General features: G+C 53.6%; 1 protein-coding gene across 4 annotated transcripts in view; it reads right to left on the bottom strand.

Moving 5' to 3' along the window:
• The window catches only part of JAKMIP1 (janus kinase and microtubule interacting protein 1), a gene marked incomplete at both ends in the record, with an annotated part of 71,702 nt that extends 68,099 nt beyond the window's left edge, over positions 1-3,603 (bottom strand). For all 4 annotated transcript variants that reach the window (XM_082605194.1, XM_082605195.1, XM_082605196.1 and 1 more), the window contains one exon: positions 3,475-3,603. In XM_082605194.1, coding sequence (XP_082461320.1) covers positions 3,475-3,603 — 129 coding nt within the window. The remainder of the gene's footprint in view (positions 1-3,474) is intronic.
• Positions 3,604-15,606: the final 12,003 nt, after the last annotated feature.

The raw sequence follows: 15,606 nt of genomic DNA, 5'->3' as shown, positions 1-15,606 counted from the left end.
TGTGCCTTCACCTTCCCTCCATTCTCCAGAAGAGCCGGAAGGCTTCCCCGACTGGGTCAGGGCCTCCCCTGGGCTCCCAGAGCCCTGTATTATTCCCTCCATCACCACACAAATCACACCCAAATTCCAACTCTCCCGGCCTACCCACTGCAGCCGGCAGCCCCTGGAGGGCAAGATGAAGGCCGATTCACTTCTGTAGCTGGACTAGTCCCTGGCCCAGTGTAGATCCAGACCAGGGTGGGCTGCTCACTTCAAGAATGAATGAATCACCAGCTGGTGAGCGGTGGGCAGGAGCCGGAAGCTTCATGGCCTGGCTTGGGCCCATGTGCTGACCACTGCCCTCTCTGCCCCCACCCACTCCAGGCCATGGGCCTCAACAAGTCAGGGACTCTGCCCCAGTGGCCTTGGCACCCTGATTGGCACGGAGGATGCTCCCAGGTGATGCCGGACTCTTGGGATGGTGTGAGCCCTGCTCCCTTTTGTGCCAGCCAGCAAAATCCTTCAGAGCCAGCTCCAGACCACCTCTGCAAAACTTTCTTGGGCCACTCTGACCATTGCATGGCTTCCTAAAATCTCTGGTGCGACATGCCAAGTACTGTCATCTGGCTAGCTCCCTGGGTATCTGAGCACCCAGCCTGCCTGAGGGCGGGCCGTTTCTGAGTCACTTCCAAATGCCCAGCCCAGGCCCAGAGCACAGGCACGGGGCAGGGGGCTGGGGGCTCGATGAATGTGTGGATGAACCAACAGGTACGCTCCCCACATGCCCTTGCCCTGCGGTGTTCAATGGGGACTCCTCTGCTAAAGTAACAACACTGTAAATACAAACCAGCAACAGTTATCATGGGGTCATATAGAAACAGCAGTTAAACGCAGTCACAAAGTTTATATTTAACGTTTCTCATAGCAGCCAGTAAGCACATTGCTGAATTCTCTGAGAACAGAAACTCTCCCAGTGGCAGCCTGGATAAGCTTCCCCGGCAGGGCCATGGGGTGGCTGGACTGAGCAAACGGGCAGCCAGGGCACGTAGAGGCAGGAGGTGCCTGGGGAGGCACAGACTGGGTTTCTTGTAGGCCTGGCTTCCAACCCAGTGCCAACACCTGTGTGACCTGTGACTGTGCGGACCTGCTGTGATGGGCTGAACTGTGTACCCCCAGATTCCTGAGGGGCCGTTCTAACCCCCAGACCCTCAGAATGTGACTGTATTTGGAGACAGTCTTAAAAGAGGTTACTAAGTTAAATGAGGTCATGGGGGTGGGTCCTGATTCGACACAACTGGTGCCCTGACAAGAAGAGATTAGGACACAGATGCACACAGAGAAGAGCATGTGAGGACACAGGGAGAGGGCGGCCGTCTACAAGCCAAGGAGAGAGGCCTCAGGGAAAACCAACCCTGCCCACACCTTGATCTCAGACTCTCAGACTCCCAGCCTCCAGGACTGTGAGGAATAAATCTCTGTTGTTGGACCCCTACCCCGGTCTGTGGTACTTTGTTACGGCAGCCCAGCCACCTCTCCTCTCCAACCCTCAGTTTGCCCACCTATAAAGTGGGGAAAGCCACATCTGACCTCACAGGTTACTATGAGTGTCAGGAGACCCTCTAAGGTACCTGGTGTGGCCTGTGTAGCAGACGCATAAGTGTCTGCCAACCACTGAGTAACTACATGTGACAGGCAGTGCCCAGGCCCCGGAGATGACTCTCTCATTCATTCCTTAAACAACCCAGGGAGGCAGACACATCAGATGTCCCCATTTAACAGATAGGGAAACAGAGGCATAAGGCAGCTACCTGGCTTGCCCCAAGGCCTCAAGGCAAGTTAGGTGGTGGAGGTGGGACGGAGACCTGGCCGAATGACATTGGCTGTGCGGCTTTCCCCATAACCACAGCTGCTGCTGCTACTGCCTGGTTAGCCCCTCCAGGCCCAGCTGGGCAGCTGACAACCCAGGGGATCCTGGCAGGCAAATCCTTCCTGAGCTGGACAGGATGTGGACAGGCTGGGACCACCAGCAACTGTGCTGAAAGACCTTGGCTGCACTGGCCCTGGAACTCTGAGTGTCTGGGGATGGGAGGCAGCACGTGTGTCCCCAAGCTCCAGGAGCCCAGTCTTCATCGCCCCAGGTTGGGGACTCTGCCTCTGCTCTCCATGTAGCTGTCTTGAGCTGGGGTCAGAGCCAAGGACCAAGCCCCAGCCCCCTCCCCACCCAGGAGCTGGACCCCGCTCAGCACTGCAGCTGTTGCCAGAGTCCCAGCTCTCAACCAGACACCTGCTGCCATCCCCCAGGCAGTCCCTCCCCTCCCTCAGGTGCTATGGGCGGGGCCGGAGGGTACCTTCACGGCTTGGGGTTTAAGGCCAGCCAGCCCCTCAGTCGGGCCCCCCAGGAGCAAGCCCAAACCCCATCCTCCTTCTCTTCTCACACGAATGGCGGCTCCACCCTGCTAGGAGAGCACCTCCACCCCACCTGCTTTTGCCCTCAAACCACCCAGGTCAGAACCACGCCAACAAAGAGGACTGGGGCAGCGCCCAGGCACCGGATGGGCTTTTCTTGCTTACATTACCTAAGATCTTTAAGACAACCTTAAACTGGGTGGTTATCATGATGCCACGTTACACATGAGAAAACGGAGGTTCAGAGGCTTTATGTCACTTGTCTAAGATCGTGAAGCCAGTCAGGGGTCAAGGTGAGGTCTGAAGCCAGGTCTGCATGATTAGAAAGGCTGGGTTCCTCCCACAGTGACTGGCTGCCCATCACGCCAACACTTTGATTGGCACCCAACAGGGCATCGTACTGACTGGCTCCAAAGCTCATACCTGCCTCACGAGAGCAAAACAGCTCCCATCACAGAGCCAGGCTCCAAATCAAGCCCTTTATGTCAGGGGTCCCCAACCCCCAGGCCATGGACTGGTACCGGTCTGCAGCCTGTTAGGAACCGGGCCGCACAGCAGGAGGTGAGCGGCGGGCGTGCGAGCGAAGCTTCACCTGGCGCTCCCCGTGGCTCCCCACCGCTCACGTTACCGCCTGTACCCTCCCCCCGACCCTGTCCATGCAAAAACCGTCTTCCACGAAACCAGTCCCTGGTGCCAGAAAGGTTGGGGACCACTGCTTTACGTATTGATATACATATTTACATCCTTACTCCTGCCCACCGGCCCATCAGGTGGTACTGTTATAATCCCGTCTTGCAGGTGAGGGAAATTACGGTGTGGAGAGTGAAGTAACTTGTCCGAGATCAGAGCCAAATGTCGGGGAGGGTCGGGGCCGGGGTAGCGGACAGGATTCGCATCCAGGTGGTCTCTGTAGCACCACTGATGTTATACCCATTTTAAAGAGAGGCAAGCTGAGGCTCAGAGAGGTGGAGTGCCCAACCCCACCCCAGCCCTGGGACACACCCTTCACACTTACCTCAGGGGCAATTTGTCCACTGGGAATTCACAGCCCACCCCTCACTTGAGCCAGGAGGCCCTTGTCCCTCCCACCTTGCTCTTTTCCTGCTGGAACTCGATCTGAATGCTGGTCAACTTGGCCCGCAGCTCCTCGTTGGCCATCTGCACCGCGTCCATCTCCATCTCAGGCTTCTCGCCCTTGCTCCGGCCTTTCTTAGACATGCTTCCTCTCAGGTTGAGATGCCGAGATCCTGTGTTCACTCCCGCCAGCCAGCAGGCGCCGCTCGCAGCTCCGCCGTGCTAATCAGTCTCACAGGGCTCAGCTCCCCCTCTGCGTAAACCACCATCACTTGGGATCCTGGGGGAGGAAGGAAGCCAGGTCAGCAGAGAGAGAGAGGGGCTGGTGCCCCCTTGCCTGGGGCACTCAAACAGGATGGCAGGCAGCGTTTGCCGATGCCTCCCTCCCTGATCCGGGCACCTGCTCACCCAGAAGATGCCCCACCATTCACAACACTGACCTAGGGCTTCTCCAACAGGGGCTGCATCAGAATCACTTGGAAGCTTGTTAAGACGGAGTCCTGGGCCCACCCCCAGGAATCTGATTTGCATGTCTCCCAAGCTCCCAGGTGAGGCTCCCAGGTGACCACCCCTCATTGAGTAGCTCTGTCTGGTCCAGTCCTGGCCTCATCAAGATGAGACTATGACATCTAAGCAACTATAGACCTCGATCTGCAAGTGTGACTGAGCCTCAGTCACCCTGGTGCTTGATTCAAAGGCAGGATTCTGGGGGAGCACGGAGCTCAAAGCTTGAGGCCTGTGGGGAGGGTGCCAGGGGACCCGGATGTCTCATCCACACACCCAGGTGATTCAGGAGCACAGTCTAAGGACTGCACTTTGAAAACTGGGCTTTTAGACTCCCTAAAGGTTAGTGGTTCCCTCCCCACCCCAAGGACTAGCACAGCACTGGTTGGCCAGAACTGCTAGCTCTGGGCCCAGTTTTGGTGTCCAAGCCAGCCTGGGGGAGTGGCACAGCCCCTGGGGGAGGTGACAGCCAAGCATGGTGCCCTGCGGTCCTCCAGGCCTCTGTGCCTGCCTGGCCAGGTCTGAGCTGGTCAGGTGGCCAACGGGATGCCCTGATAAGCTAACGGCCCCTCCAGCACTCACATTTCCCCGGGGGACCCCAGACCTTCCATTTGGTAGGGCTGCCCTCACAGCCCACATGGTGTCAAAGCCAAAGCTATTAAAATCAGGCCCTAGTGACAGCTAGTAGCACTGTGTATTGGATGCTACACCCTTGTCACCCCACAGAACACGGCACAGCACAGTGTTGACAAAGAAGCCCAAGAGTCTCAGCAAGGAGATGTGACTGCTCATTGCCACACCACGGGGAGAGAAGAGCGGAGAAGGTGCATTCCAGAAGTCACACTCAGCACTGGCCCTGCGCTAGCCCTGGGATGCGATGGAGGACCAGACAGGGTCCCAGCCATCATAGAACTTTCTAGCCAGGGAGACAACAATGGAAATGAATACATAAAATAACTCTGGATTGTGACTGGCATTGGAAAGAAATAGTAAACAGGGTATTTGAGACCTCTATCAAATATTACCCAAGTCACTGGCAGAGGGAGACAAGGGGAGTAAACTGCCAGACCACATGGGGCCTAGAGACCATGGACAGAGTCAAGGCCAGGTACAGAATGTGCAGCCCAGTGCAAAATGGAAATGCAAGGGTCTTGTTTCAAAAACTATTCAGCTTTTTATGACCATGACACTGAGCATTAAACCAAGAGTGAAGCCCTCTGACGGCCTCTACAACCATACTGTGCACCGGAGATGCTGGCCCTGGACAGAATTTAAGTTCTGTCTTAAATTGAGGATGTCTTAATCTTGAGGATGCTTGGCTGGGCAGCAGGTCCCAAGCAACAGGAGTCAGCTTTTGGCTGATGAGGACTACAGCGGGCTGAATGATGGTCCCCAAAAGACACGTTCACATCCTATTCCCCGGAACCTGGGAATATGCCCTTATTTGGAAAAAGGGTCTTTGCAGATGTCATCAAGTTAAAGATCCCAAGATGAGATCATCCACGATGAGGGTGAGTCTTAAATTCAATGACATGAGCCCTTGAAAGAGACACAGAGCAGAGAACACGCAGAAGGGAAGGCCGTGTGAAGAGAGAGGGGGGATTGGAGTGACGCAGCTGGAGGAGGTCGGCGGGGGGTCCTCTCCTAGAGCCTCCAGAGTGAGCAGCACCCCGCCGACACCACTGACACCGCCAGATTTTGGACTCTGGCCTCCAAAACTGTAAGAAAGGAAATTTCTGTTGTTTTAAGGACACTCCATTTGTGGAAATTCTTTATGGCAGACACCGGAAAGGAATACACTGGGCATGAAGGGAAAAACGCTCGTGGGACACATCCAGCACTTTGTTTAATGACTTAAGATAGCCAGCTTCTCAGCACTGAGCCCTGCGTCTTTCCCTGCTTCCTTTCACGTCAGTAATAAGCCAGCTCACACCACACCACAGGCAAATCCCCTGTCCCTCACTCAGAGCCTACTATCTCATGATTCACACACAGTGCTAGCAAGCTGCACTGTCTGTTCTCCCAGCCCAGAGCAGACGGGAAACTAAAAACTGGCAGACGGTGTTCTGCAAAAGGCAAACACGCAGATAGGAGAATGAAAAGAGAGCAAAGATTTTTCTACCATACCTTCCCCCCCCAAAAATGAGAGTAAAATAATAATTACTTTTATTACCTCCAGTATTACCTTTAATACTTAAAAAGCCTGCAAGGCCTAAAATATTAACATTCTAAGGACACCTCATTCTCCAATTACAGCAAATTAATAAGGTGCTCACTGTCCAGACTCTTCTTATACAGTGTTGGTGCAAGATAGTCAGCGGGAGTTAAAAAAAAAAAGTTCATGAGATGTAATAAATAAAGTCAACTGAGTTGGGTTTTCCTAACACACATTCCGGGCTCCGGGGCTCAGGGCTATAGAGGACCCAGAAGGAGCAGCAGGGCTCAGTCGCTCAGCCCAGCTCCGCCACCAACCTCTGTACCCTCCTCACCCAGGACTTTTGAGCCATGAAGTGGAGCGGGCCGTGCAAGGGTGGTGTGGGCGCCAGGGCTGGCATCACAGCTAACCCCAGAGCAGGCTGCCTGCAGCCACGGTGCCGGGGCCTCTGCATCCCACGACAGACCCCAGCAGCCCGGAGCTGGCACGTCTTAGAAATGATGACAGAACAGCACATCTGGCAACGCTCAGCTCCCTGGGCCCTGTTCCAAGCTCTCTGTGTGGCGGTTTGGTCCTCACCTTGACCCCGGGGCTCCTGGCCATCAGTGTCCGGGCACCAAGCCTCGTTCCCACCAGTTCTCAGAGGCGTCCCCTCCTCTCAAAGCTCCGGCCGTCCCGCTGGCCTGACTGTGGCCTTCCCTGTCTCCTGGACTGCACACTGTCTGCCCCCACCCCAGGCTGCAGGGGACAGTGTCCATGGCCACAGAAAGCGGCCCTCTGTGCTGGGCCTGAGCCAGTGGTGGCCCCCGTGGGCCACACCTGCCGTCCCCTGAAGTCCTCAGCCCGTGCCCCTCCCTGCCTGACAGGGCCACCTCCTAACTGTGCCCAGCCCTCGACTCCGGCCACACCTCCCCCAGCAGCCCTCTCTGCCCCACAGGCAGGGTCAGGGTGTCCTTGCAGCCCAAGCCTCACCAGATTGACTCTCAGCCACCATCCAGGACCATGAGTCCAGCAGGGTTGGGGCCACCACAGGAGACAGAATCATTTTACTGATGGGGAAACTGAGGCCCAGACATATCAGAGGTCTGCCTGGGGTCACAGGGAGGGGGGCCCAGTGGGGAGAGGAGAACTCACCTCACCCCTGAGCCCACCTGGCAGTCGGCAGAGCTTGCCTTGAGCTGCAGAGGCTGTGGGGTGAGCACCACCCCACACGGACCCCACGGGCCCGGCCCCAGCTCACTGGGGTGCCCTCGGCTCCCGTGGCCCCCACCGCCGGGCCAATGATGTCATTCATCACAGCAGCTGGGCTCCCCCGCCTGGGCTGGCTGACCCCTCACCTAGGACCCTCTCATCCCAGGGGCCACCAGAGCCAAGACCCTGCCAAGCTCCTCCCTACACCGAGGGCCACCTGTTCCCACTGAGCTGGGACTCGAGCCCCTTGCTGCCAAGTCTCCCAGCCGCGGACTCTGCAACCACAGGGCCTGCGCTGTGCTGACCTCCTTTTCTAGTTCAGGTTATACATTTTGCACCCAACAAACATCTGAGGGTCCCTCTAGTGACAGGGAGGGGTGGCTTCTGTTAATGTTCTACATACACCACACACCACACAAACGCACACACACCACAATGCACACATCATACAGAAGCACACCACCATGCACACATCACATAGAAGCACACACACAATGCACACACCACACATATACACCACAGAGAAGCGAGCACACATACGCACTGCTAAGGACTGAATGTCTCTCTCCAAAATTCATATGTTGAAATTCTAAGTCCGATGTGATGGTATTAGGAGGTGTGCCTTTGGGAAAAAGTTAGATCGTGAGGGTGGAGTCCTCGTGAATGGGATTAGTGCCTTTATAGTCTCTGCCTTGTGAGGACTCAGCAAGAAGGCAGCTGTCTACAAGCCAGGAAGGGGGCTCTCATAAGAACCTGAGCATCCTGGCACCGTGATCTTGGACTTCTAGCCTCTAAAACTGTGAGAAATAAATGCCTGTTGTTTAAGCCACGCAGTCTATGGAATTCACTTATAGCAGCCCAAGCTGACGAAGACACATACGCACCACACCACAGGCATCAAACACCACACACTCACACCACACACACAGATGAACACCAAACACCACAAACTCACCACACACATACCCTCCAAACACAACACACATCCCATACACACCACACGCACTAGTTCAGCATTTCCATCAAGGATGGGGAGACCCCGCATGTCCAAGGAAAGCATTTCTGAGATGCGCAGACCTGCCTCTCCAGCCCCCATGTCGGAATTACCAAAAAGGGGTCCTGAGCATCTTGTGAAGGCTCCTTGGAGCCTCCGATGACTCTGGAAGGCCTGGGAGCTTCAGAATTCCTGTTATCAACAACAAAGGGAAGCACGGAATCGGCAGGCTCTGAGCAGGTGCGCTCACAGCAGGCCCACAGGCTGACGGGATCATCATTCCCATCATTCCACCGAGGGAACTGGGCTCAGAGGGGTTCAGAGCCGCCCAAGTCACTGCAGGCGAGCCCCATCTGAGTCTGGTTTACCAGCTGCCCACCATGGCCCACCTCACTGCGGCCAAACCACAGAGTGACCCCAGGGGCAGGCAGCGCAAAGGCTGTCCTCCCCATTAAAAGATGAGGAAATTGAGGCTCACACACACACACACACACACACACACACACTAAAAAGCCACACATCTGGGTTTGCTGAAGAGCTGGTTGTTCTGGAAGGAAGGGGGTAAGCAGAGGAGAAAGGGGGTGTGGGCTGTGCCCTGGGGGTGGCAGGGCAGAGACTGCGGGCCCTGGCAGGGGAAGCTCGGCGGCCAGCCTCAGACTCCCACCAGTCAGGTCACTAGCACGACCCCACCGGCACACTGGTCAGGGCCAACTGGGACAATGGCTATGACAGTACTTGGAAGGCCATGAAGTGGCCCAGAAACAGGGCTTTTCACTGTGTGATGAAAAAATAACGCAAACAAATACAAGGTCAGTGAGCAGGGACCCTGGGACCCAGAGGCCCCACAGGTCACCTCCTCCTGGCCATTCCCCTGCGGGAGCTGCCACACGTGGCCTTCCAGCCTCTCTTGAAGTCCTTCCAGGGACAGGAAAATGCCACCACAATGGGAACGTCTGCTCTCCAGGGCATCCCTACTTTAGAAAGCACTTCCTATTTCAAGCCCAAAACACGCAGACACACAAATAAAAAGGGCCTCCTTAGGACTTCTGCTGTTAGTGCCTTCCAGCACCTGGAAGCTGCCCCAAACAAGCCCACTCCCCCGCCACACAGAAGACCCTTTAGAGACTGAAGATGCCCATCACACTCCCCCACCTTCCTCTCCTCCAGGGGACGAGGCATAAGAAGAGCGAGGCACATGCCCCTCATCAGGCACCATGGTCAGCCTTTTACTGGACAAATCCATCTAAGCCTCCCAATGACTATGATGCAGCTGCTATTGTTACCCCCATCTTGCAGATGGAGGAATCGAGGCCCAAAACAGTAAGTAAGTTGCCTGCGGTCATGCAGTTAGAAAAGAAGCAGGCAGACATGGATGCAAATCCCAGTCAGTCACTCTGGTCTGCGGTCTGTGATCTGAGTTCCCTGGGCCTCGGGCTTCCCATCTGTGAAGTGGAGCTGTCACTGTTGAGAAGGTCCTAGACAGTAGGTACTCAACAAGGGACGTCTCTCCATGGGGACAGGGCCGGCCAGCACTGGTTTCCTGTGGGTGTGTTTTTCCAAACGTGTGGACATAGCACTCTACACCCCGGAGCCAGGCACTGCGGCTGGTGTGGTGGATGGAGCTCAGAGGGACAGAGAAAGAGGAGGGGGTGAAGGGAAGCCTGGGGCCTGGGAGTTCGTCCCCACAGTGGGGAGCCCGGCTGGTGGCAAACTTGCTTCCTCAAGTGGAGAGAAAAGAATGGACTCATCTACTGGACAAACCCCAGCTCAGGGGGACACACAGGCATGGGCCGCTCCTCCCACCATTGACTTTGCTGCCTGCCCCTCACGGGCAACACCCAAACCCATGGTGCCACCTGTCAGATTCCCGCTAGCGTCCTTCCCTTTCCCCGCACCTGCCACCTGCAGCCTGGCGGACTACGAAGCAGTCTCCCTGGCCCCCCTACTGCAGTCACCCACCTACAGCCACCAAGAGGACGCCTCCTGAAGCAGAAGTCAGCCCACATTGCACCCCTGCCTAGACAATAATCAAAACAACAACAGTAATAATCAAACAACATGTCAACCTGCTGTGGTCCCACTGCCTCAGGGAAAAGCCCACACATCACCGAGGATGCCTTGCGAGGCCCCTGCCATCTCACCCCATTGCCGCGTCTCCTTGTCTGCTTGCCCTGCCGGATTCTCAGCTACTTTGAAACCATCTTACTTGCTTGACTCTCCAGTATCAAGCAGAGTGCCTGCCCAGAGCAGGTGCTTGGTGACATCAGGACCCCTCCCGGACGTCTGCTGATCTGTGAGAACATCACATACACTTCTTTCATACCCAGCCCGTGGGTGTCTTTCCAATTACAAAGTTCAGGCAGAAGGACACAAGAGGTCCTTCAAGGGATGCAGGATGCCTGAGTCCTTGGTAAAAATAATCCCCCAACCAGGAAGCCGAGCATCACTACGTAAGAACTGACTTCTGTGTGGACAGAGATGCGAGTGCCCGGGATAGTGGGTCTGGCTCACTTGCAAGCTGGCCCCCTTGCTGTGCCAGATGGGTAACCCCCATAGTTAAATACAGCCCTCAGCAAAATGACAAGATATGAGCATCAGAGACTTTGGCCTTGCCTTTGGGTAGCTGGTTGCAGAGAGGAGCTCAGCCGAATGAACACGTCATTCCCTCATTTGTTCAGTGCAAGCACACCACTCACTTCCTGTATGCAGGCACTGCGCTGGGCACTGGACCACGGCACCGAGTAGCCCCGCCCCACCCCGCCCCCACCTCGGGATGCTGACGGCCTCTCCAGCCCAACTCTCCCTCCTCTCAGACCCCTGCTCCCTTGCTCTTTTCAGTATCTCCACACGCAGCTGCGGAGGAGACCTGCCCTTTGCACCTTAAAACTGCTGTAAGAAGGGTGTAGTGAGATTTCTCCAAGGACCACCACCCTTCAATCCCTAGAAAAGTATTAGGAGGTCAGAGCACCTCCTCCTTTTGATGGCAGCATCACCTGCCACTATCCCCTGCCATTGTCACCCCAGTCACAGAATCAGCATTTTCACCTCTGAGGTCAAGACCATGTGAATGGCTGGAGCTGACATAAGCAACAGCTGGACACTGAGGACACCCCTTCAACAGGAGCAGGAGAGCCCAGGGATCTTTGGACAGCCTCCATCACCTGGTCCTAGCATGTCCATCTTGATATGTCCCAAAGAAGTAGCCAAGTTCAGGGACAGGAGGCCTCTCTGAATTTGCAGACTCTGAAACACCAGGACTCATGGTCAAGGACCCACAGAGGCCACACCTGAACTCATGGATGCCAGCTCCCCTCCCCTGCCAAAAAAACCAGAGAAACCCAAATAGGGCAATACTGTGCAGTTACCTGCCCTGTGGCCACTTTGGCAAAGTTCCGCCCAGTGAAAAGGAGGGGACCCCTACACAGGAGGAAGGAAGGGAGGAAAAATGGAAGAAAAGAACAAGGGAGGGAGGGAAGGAAACAGGGAAGGAAGGAGGGAGGGAGGGAGAACACAGAAAGAATGGAATCAAACTTCTAGTTTCTGGTCTGGTGTGTGAGGAACTTGGGAGTCATCACTCCCATTCATATAAGACAAGAGCTGAACAAACTGAAAATCAGTAACTTTTCTTGTATCCTTCAGAGAACCGAGGTCACGAGGCACACCACTGCAGACAGGCAGATACAGAGAACAACATACCACAGCAGAAACCCAGGAGTAGAAACCTCTGTGGGAACCGGCTCAGCTTCCTTTTACCAAATACTTCCTGGCCAGCTTTCAACAACAACAACAAGTTACAAGGTATACTAAAAGGCAAAAACAAACAAACAAACAAAAAACAAACAAACAGAAAAAGTTTTAAAAGACAGAGCAAGCATCAGAACCAGACTAAGATATGGCAGTGATACTGGAATTATAAGACTGAAACCTTAAATAACTCTGATCAATACACTAAGGGCACTAATGGAAAAAGTAGACAACATGCAAGAATAGATGGCTAATGTCAGCAGACATGGAAATTCTAAGAAAGGAGCAAAAAAGGCTGGAGGTCAAAAACACTGTAACAGAAATGAAGAATGCCTTTGATGGGCTCATTAGTAGACTGGACATGGCTGAAGAATCAGTGAGTTTGAAGATACATCAGTACAAACTTTCCAAAGTAAACAGCAAATTAAAAAAAAAAACAACTCCGAGATAAACAGAATAGAATATCCCAGAACTGTGGGATAATTACAAAAGCTGTAACATATGCATAATGAGAGGAGAAGAGAGAAGAAACAGAGAAAGGAATGCAAGAAACATTTGAAGCAATAATTGAATGTTTGAAGTCCCACCCCGGCCTGGACTTGAACCCAAAACTTTGAAAGCCCAGTCCAGTGGCTCCTTCCCAAAGCACTGCCCAGTAGAACTGCTAGCTCTCACAGAAATTCTTACAAACGTTTTCAAATCATCACCTAACACCGCGATGGAGACTGGTGTCCTGGGAATTAAGAAATAGTGGGAGGGGGAAAATTACACAGTGAATGGACCATTCCTTCAATGCTTATGGAAGTGCTCTGGTTTCCTGCAGGCATCTATGAATCCATATTGTGGTCTGTTTAAACCCAAATCACCGTGAGAATATTTAAGCACTTTTGGAAAGATCCTATTTCAGCACCCCAGTGATAATATCTCCCTCCAGGAGCAGGAATGAGGGAAGCACCAATTAGGGGCCTATTAGAACGTGCTAAGTGTCTGCATAGAGTCATCTCGCTAACCCTCTCGAGCTCCTGACGGGGAGGCTCATCTGGCACACTTTGCACATTAGACAACTGAGGCACAGAGAGGCTGAGCCACTGCCCATGCTCACACAGCCAGAAAGGGCCCCTGCCACCCCCACCCCACCCCTACTCTTAGCCCTTTCTTGCTTGCTTTTCTTACTTTTGATGAACCTTAGTAGTAGTTAAGAGCCAAACTAAGGTAAAGAATCTAGATTTCTAAGAAATGGCCGGCCCGGGAAAAAACTAACAAATCAGGTCTGCTCCCCCTCCACTCTGGTCAGCTGACCAGAACCCACATGGCAGCAGGTCCTCTGCACCCAGAAAGCTCTGCTCTGTGAACAGCCTGCAGAAACCAAACAACAGCGACAAACCATGTAGCCACTCAGCATTTAAACAGTTGTGTATTGAAACTCCATAACAAGCTCATGGAATTCAGTTGACTACCCATTTTACAGCTGTGGAAACTGAGGCTCAAGGAGGCGAAATGGGAGCCTCGATCCCACCGGGCCTGCCTCTGCAGCCTGCCCCCTCCGGCCTCCTCTGCTCCACTCTGTGGCCCTTCTCCTCTCCCAAGGGAGGGATAACTGCTTCTCCCCTCACCTCCCACCCGACTCCACACTTTCAGAGAAAGGGGCTGCTTGTCGCCTTGCCTGGTGGCACTCCCCATCTTATGCCCCAGAACACAGCCCGTGCAGCCCCGCCTCTTCCATGCTCCTCCACGTGAACAGACAGGTGCTTTGCTTGTGTTCTCAGTGCCCGTCCCGCGGGTTCACCCATCTCTGCTGTGAGACAGCGTGTTGTCGCGGTTCTCCTAACAGGGCCCAGAGCAGCTTTAGGCTGCACTTCTTGTGTCTTCGCTGGGATTCAGGAAATGCACAAGGCTCTGCCCTGTGGAGCCATCACTGCCACACACCTGCTCCAGTTCCTGCAAGTTGACTCACACTCCGGGAAACAGCACATGCTGCATGTCAAGTATGAACCCTTCAAGTCCTTTGCTCCAGGACATCAGTGATTCATTCAAAGATTAGAGGCAGGAGCTCTTCAAAAGTCTCTTTAGAGGTCTGGCCATACTCTCTCATGCCCTGAAGAAATGACCCCATAGGGGGACAAACGTGCCACCGTGGACTGAGGAGGCTGGCAAGCTGAAATCTACACTTCTCAGCTCCATCGGGGCTAGCGTTTCACATGGGACTCACACTCCATCCTTCATTCAATTCATTCAATCATTCATAAACACAAGGTTTGACTCCAGGATAAATGGGCAACCAGGTGCTGGTGCCACGTGCCCATCTGCTGGTGTGGGCCTGGAGGACATGGGATGCTCTGGTGCTCCTGGGGTCTGGCCACCTCTCTGCTTGCAGCTGTAGCCCTGGGACAGTGGCTTTCAACCCCCCAGCTCCCCAGAGGGCAACTCTGGGGTGGTACCCTGAGGCCCAGCCCAAACCCCACTCCTCCACCTTCCAAGCATGCTGTCAGCACCTGCTTCCCTGTGTGACACCCCTCTGTTTAAAGGAACCCACGAGAGTGGCTTCTGTTGTCTGCAACTGAACACAGCTTAAAATGGGGGTGCCCCAGAAACCTGAGTTGAAATGAAAGGGGGACACACAATGTTAAATCACACAGCACAAAACCCAATACTTTGTTCATGCTCAGCACAAACAGACCCTACCTCACCTACACTCCACTGATGGAATTTCTCATTCCAGAAGCTCAGAAATGGCAGTGGAGTGGAGGGTTCTCAGGGGCTGACTCTGGCATCAGACTGAGCTAGCTACCCCTCATTAGCTGTGTGTCTCTGGGCAGGTTACCTGTCCTCTCTGGCCTTCAGTTTCTCCACCTGGGAAAATGACGAAAGTAATAACACCTACCTCACAGGGCTGGGCTGTTGTGAGTACAGCATGAGTTGCATTAACTTGTTAAGTCATAATTTAATTATTAATTAATGTTATTAATATTAATGAGTACATATAATTAACTAATAAGTATTACATGTTCATTATGGAAAATGTGAACAAGACAGATAAAGATGAAATTAAAAATCACTTATTTCCCCACCCCTCTGGGAACAGTGGGGATAATTATTAACTATTAACCATCCCATTAGTTAATATTAATAATTAATATTCATTGACACATACCCACACATACATGCACATGCAGGCACACACACACACAACAGCAGAGGCCAGCCCTGCTCTCCTCTGGGCTCCTCTAAAGCCTGGGCACCACTCTCCCTCCCCAACTTTAACCTGCACTTGAGGGTTTCACATGGACTTCAAGATTTCATTTGTTAAAAGGATTCCACGCCAGCTGAAAAACATTTGAAAGCCACAATGTCAGAAGAAACTTTCAATGATATTGAAAAATGTTCTTGATATATGTTATAGGTTAAATTCCTCACCCTCCTATAAAAACCTACATGTTGAAGTCTTAACCCCCAGTACCTCAGAATGTGACCTTATTTGGAGATAAGGTCTTTACCAAAGTAATAAGGTTAAAGTGAGGCCATCAGGATGGGCCCTAATCCAACATGACTGGTGTCCTTA

Source organism: Mesoplodon mirus (assembly GCF_964341445.2).
Source record: "Mesoplodon mirus genome assembly, chromosome: 2".
Taxonomy (NCBI): Eukaryota; Metazoa; Chordata; class Mammalia; order Artiodactyla; family Ziphiidae; genus Mesoplodon; species Mesoplodon mirus.
The sequence above is the reverse complement of the archived record's forward strand: the minus strand, read 5'-3'. Positions and strand labels throughout refer to the sequence as shown.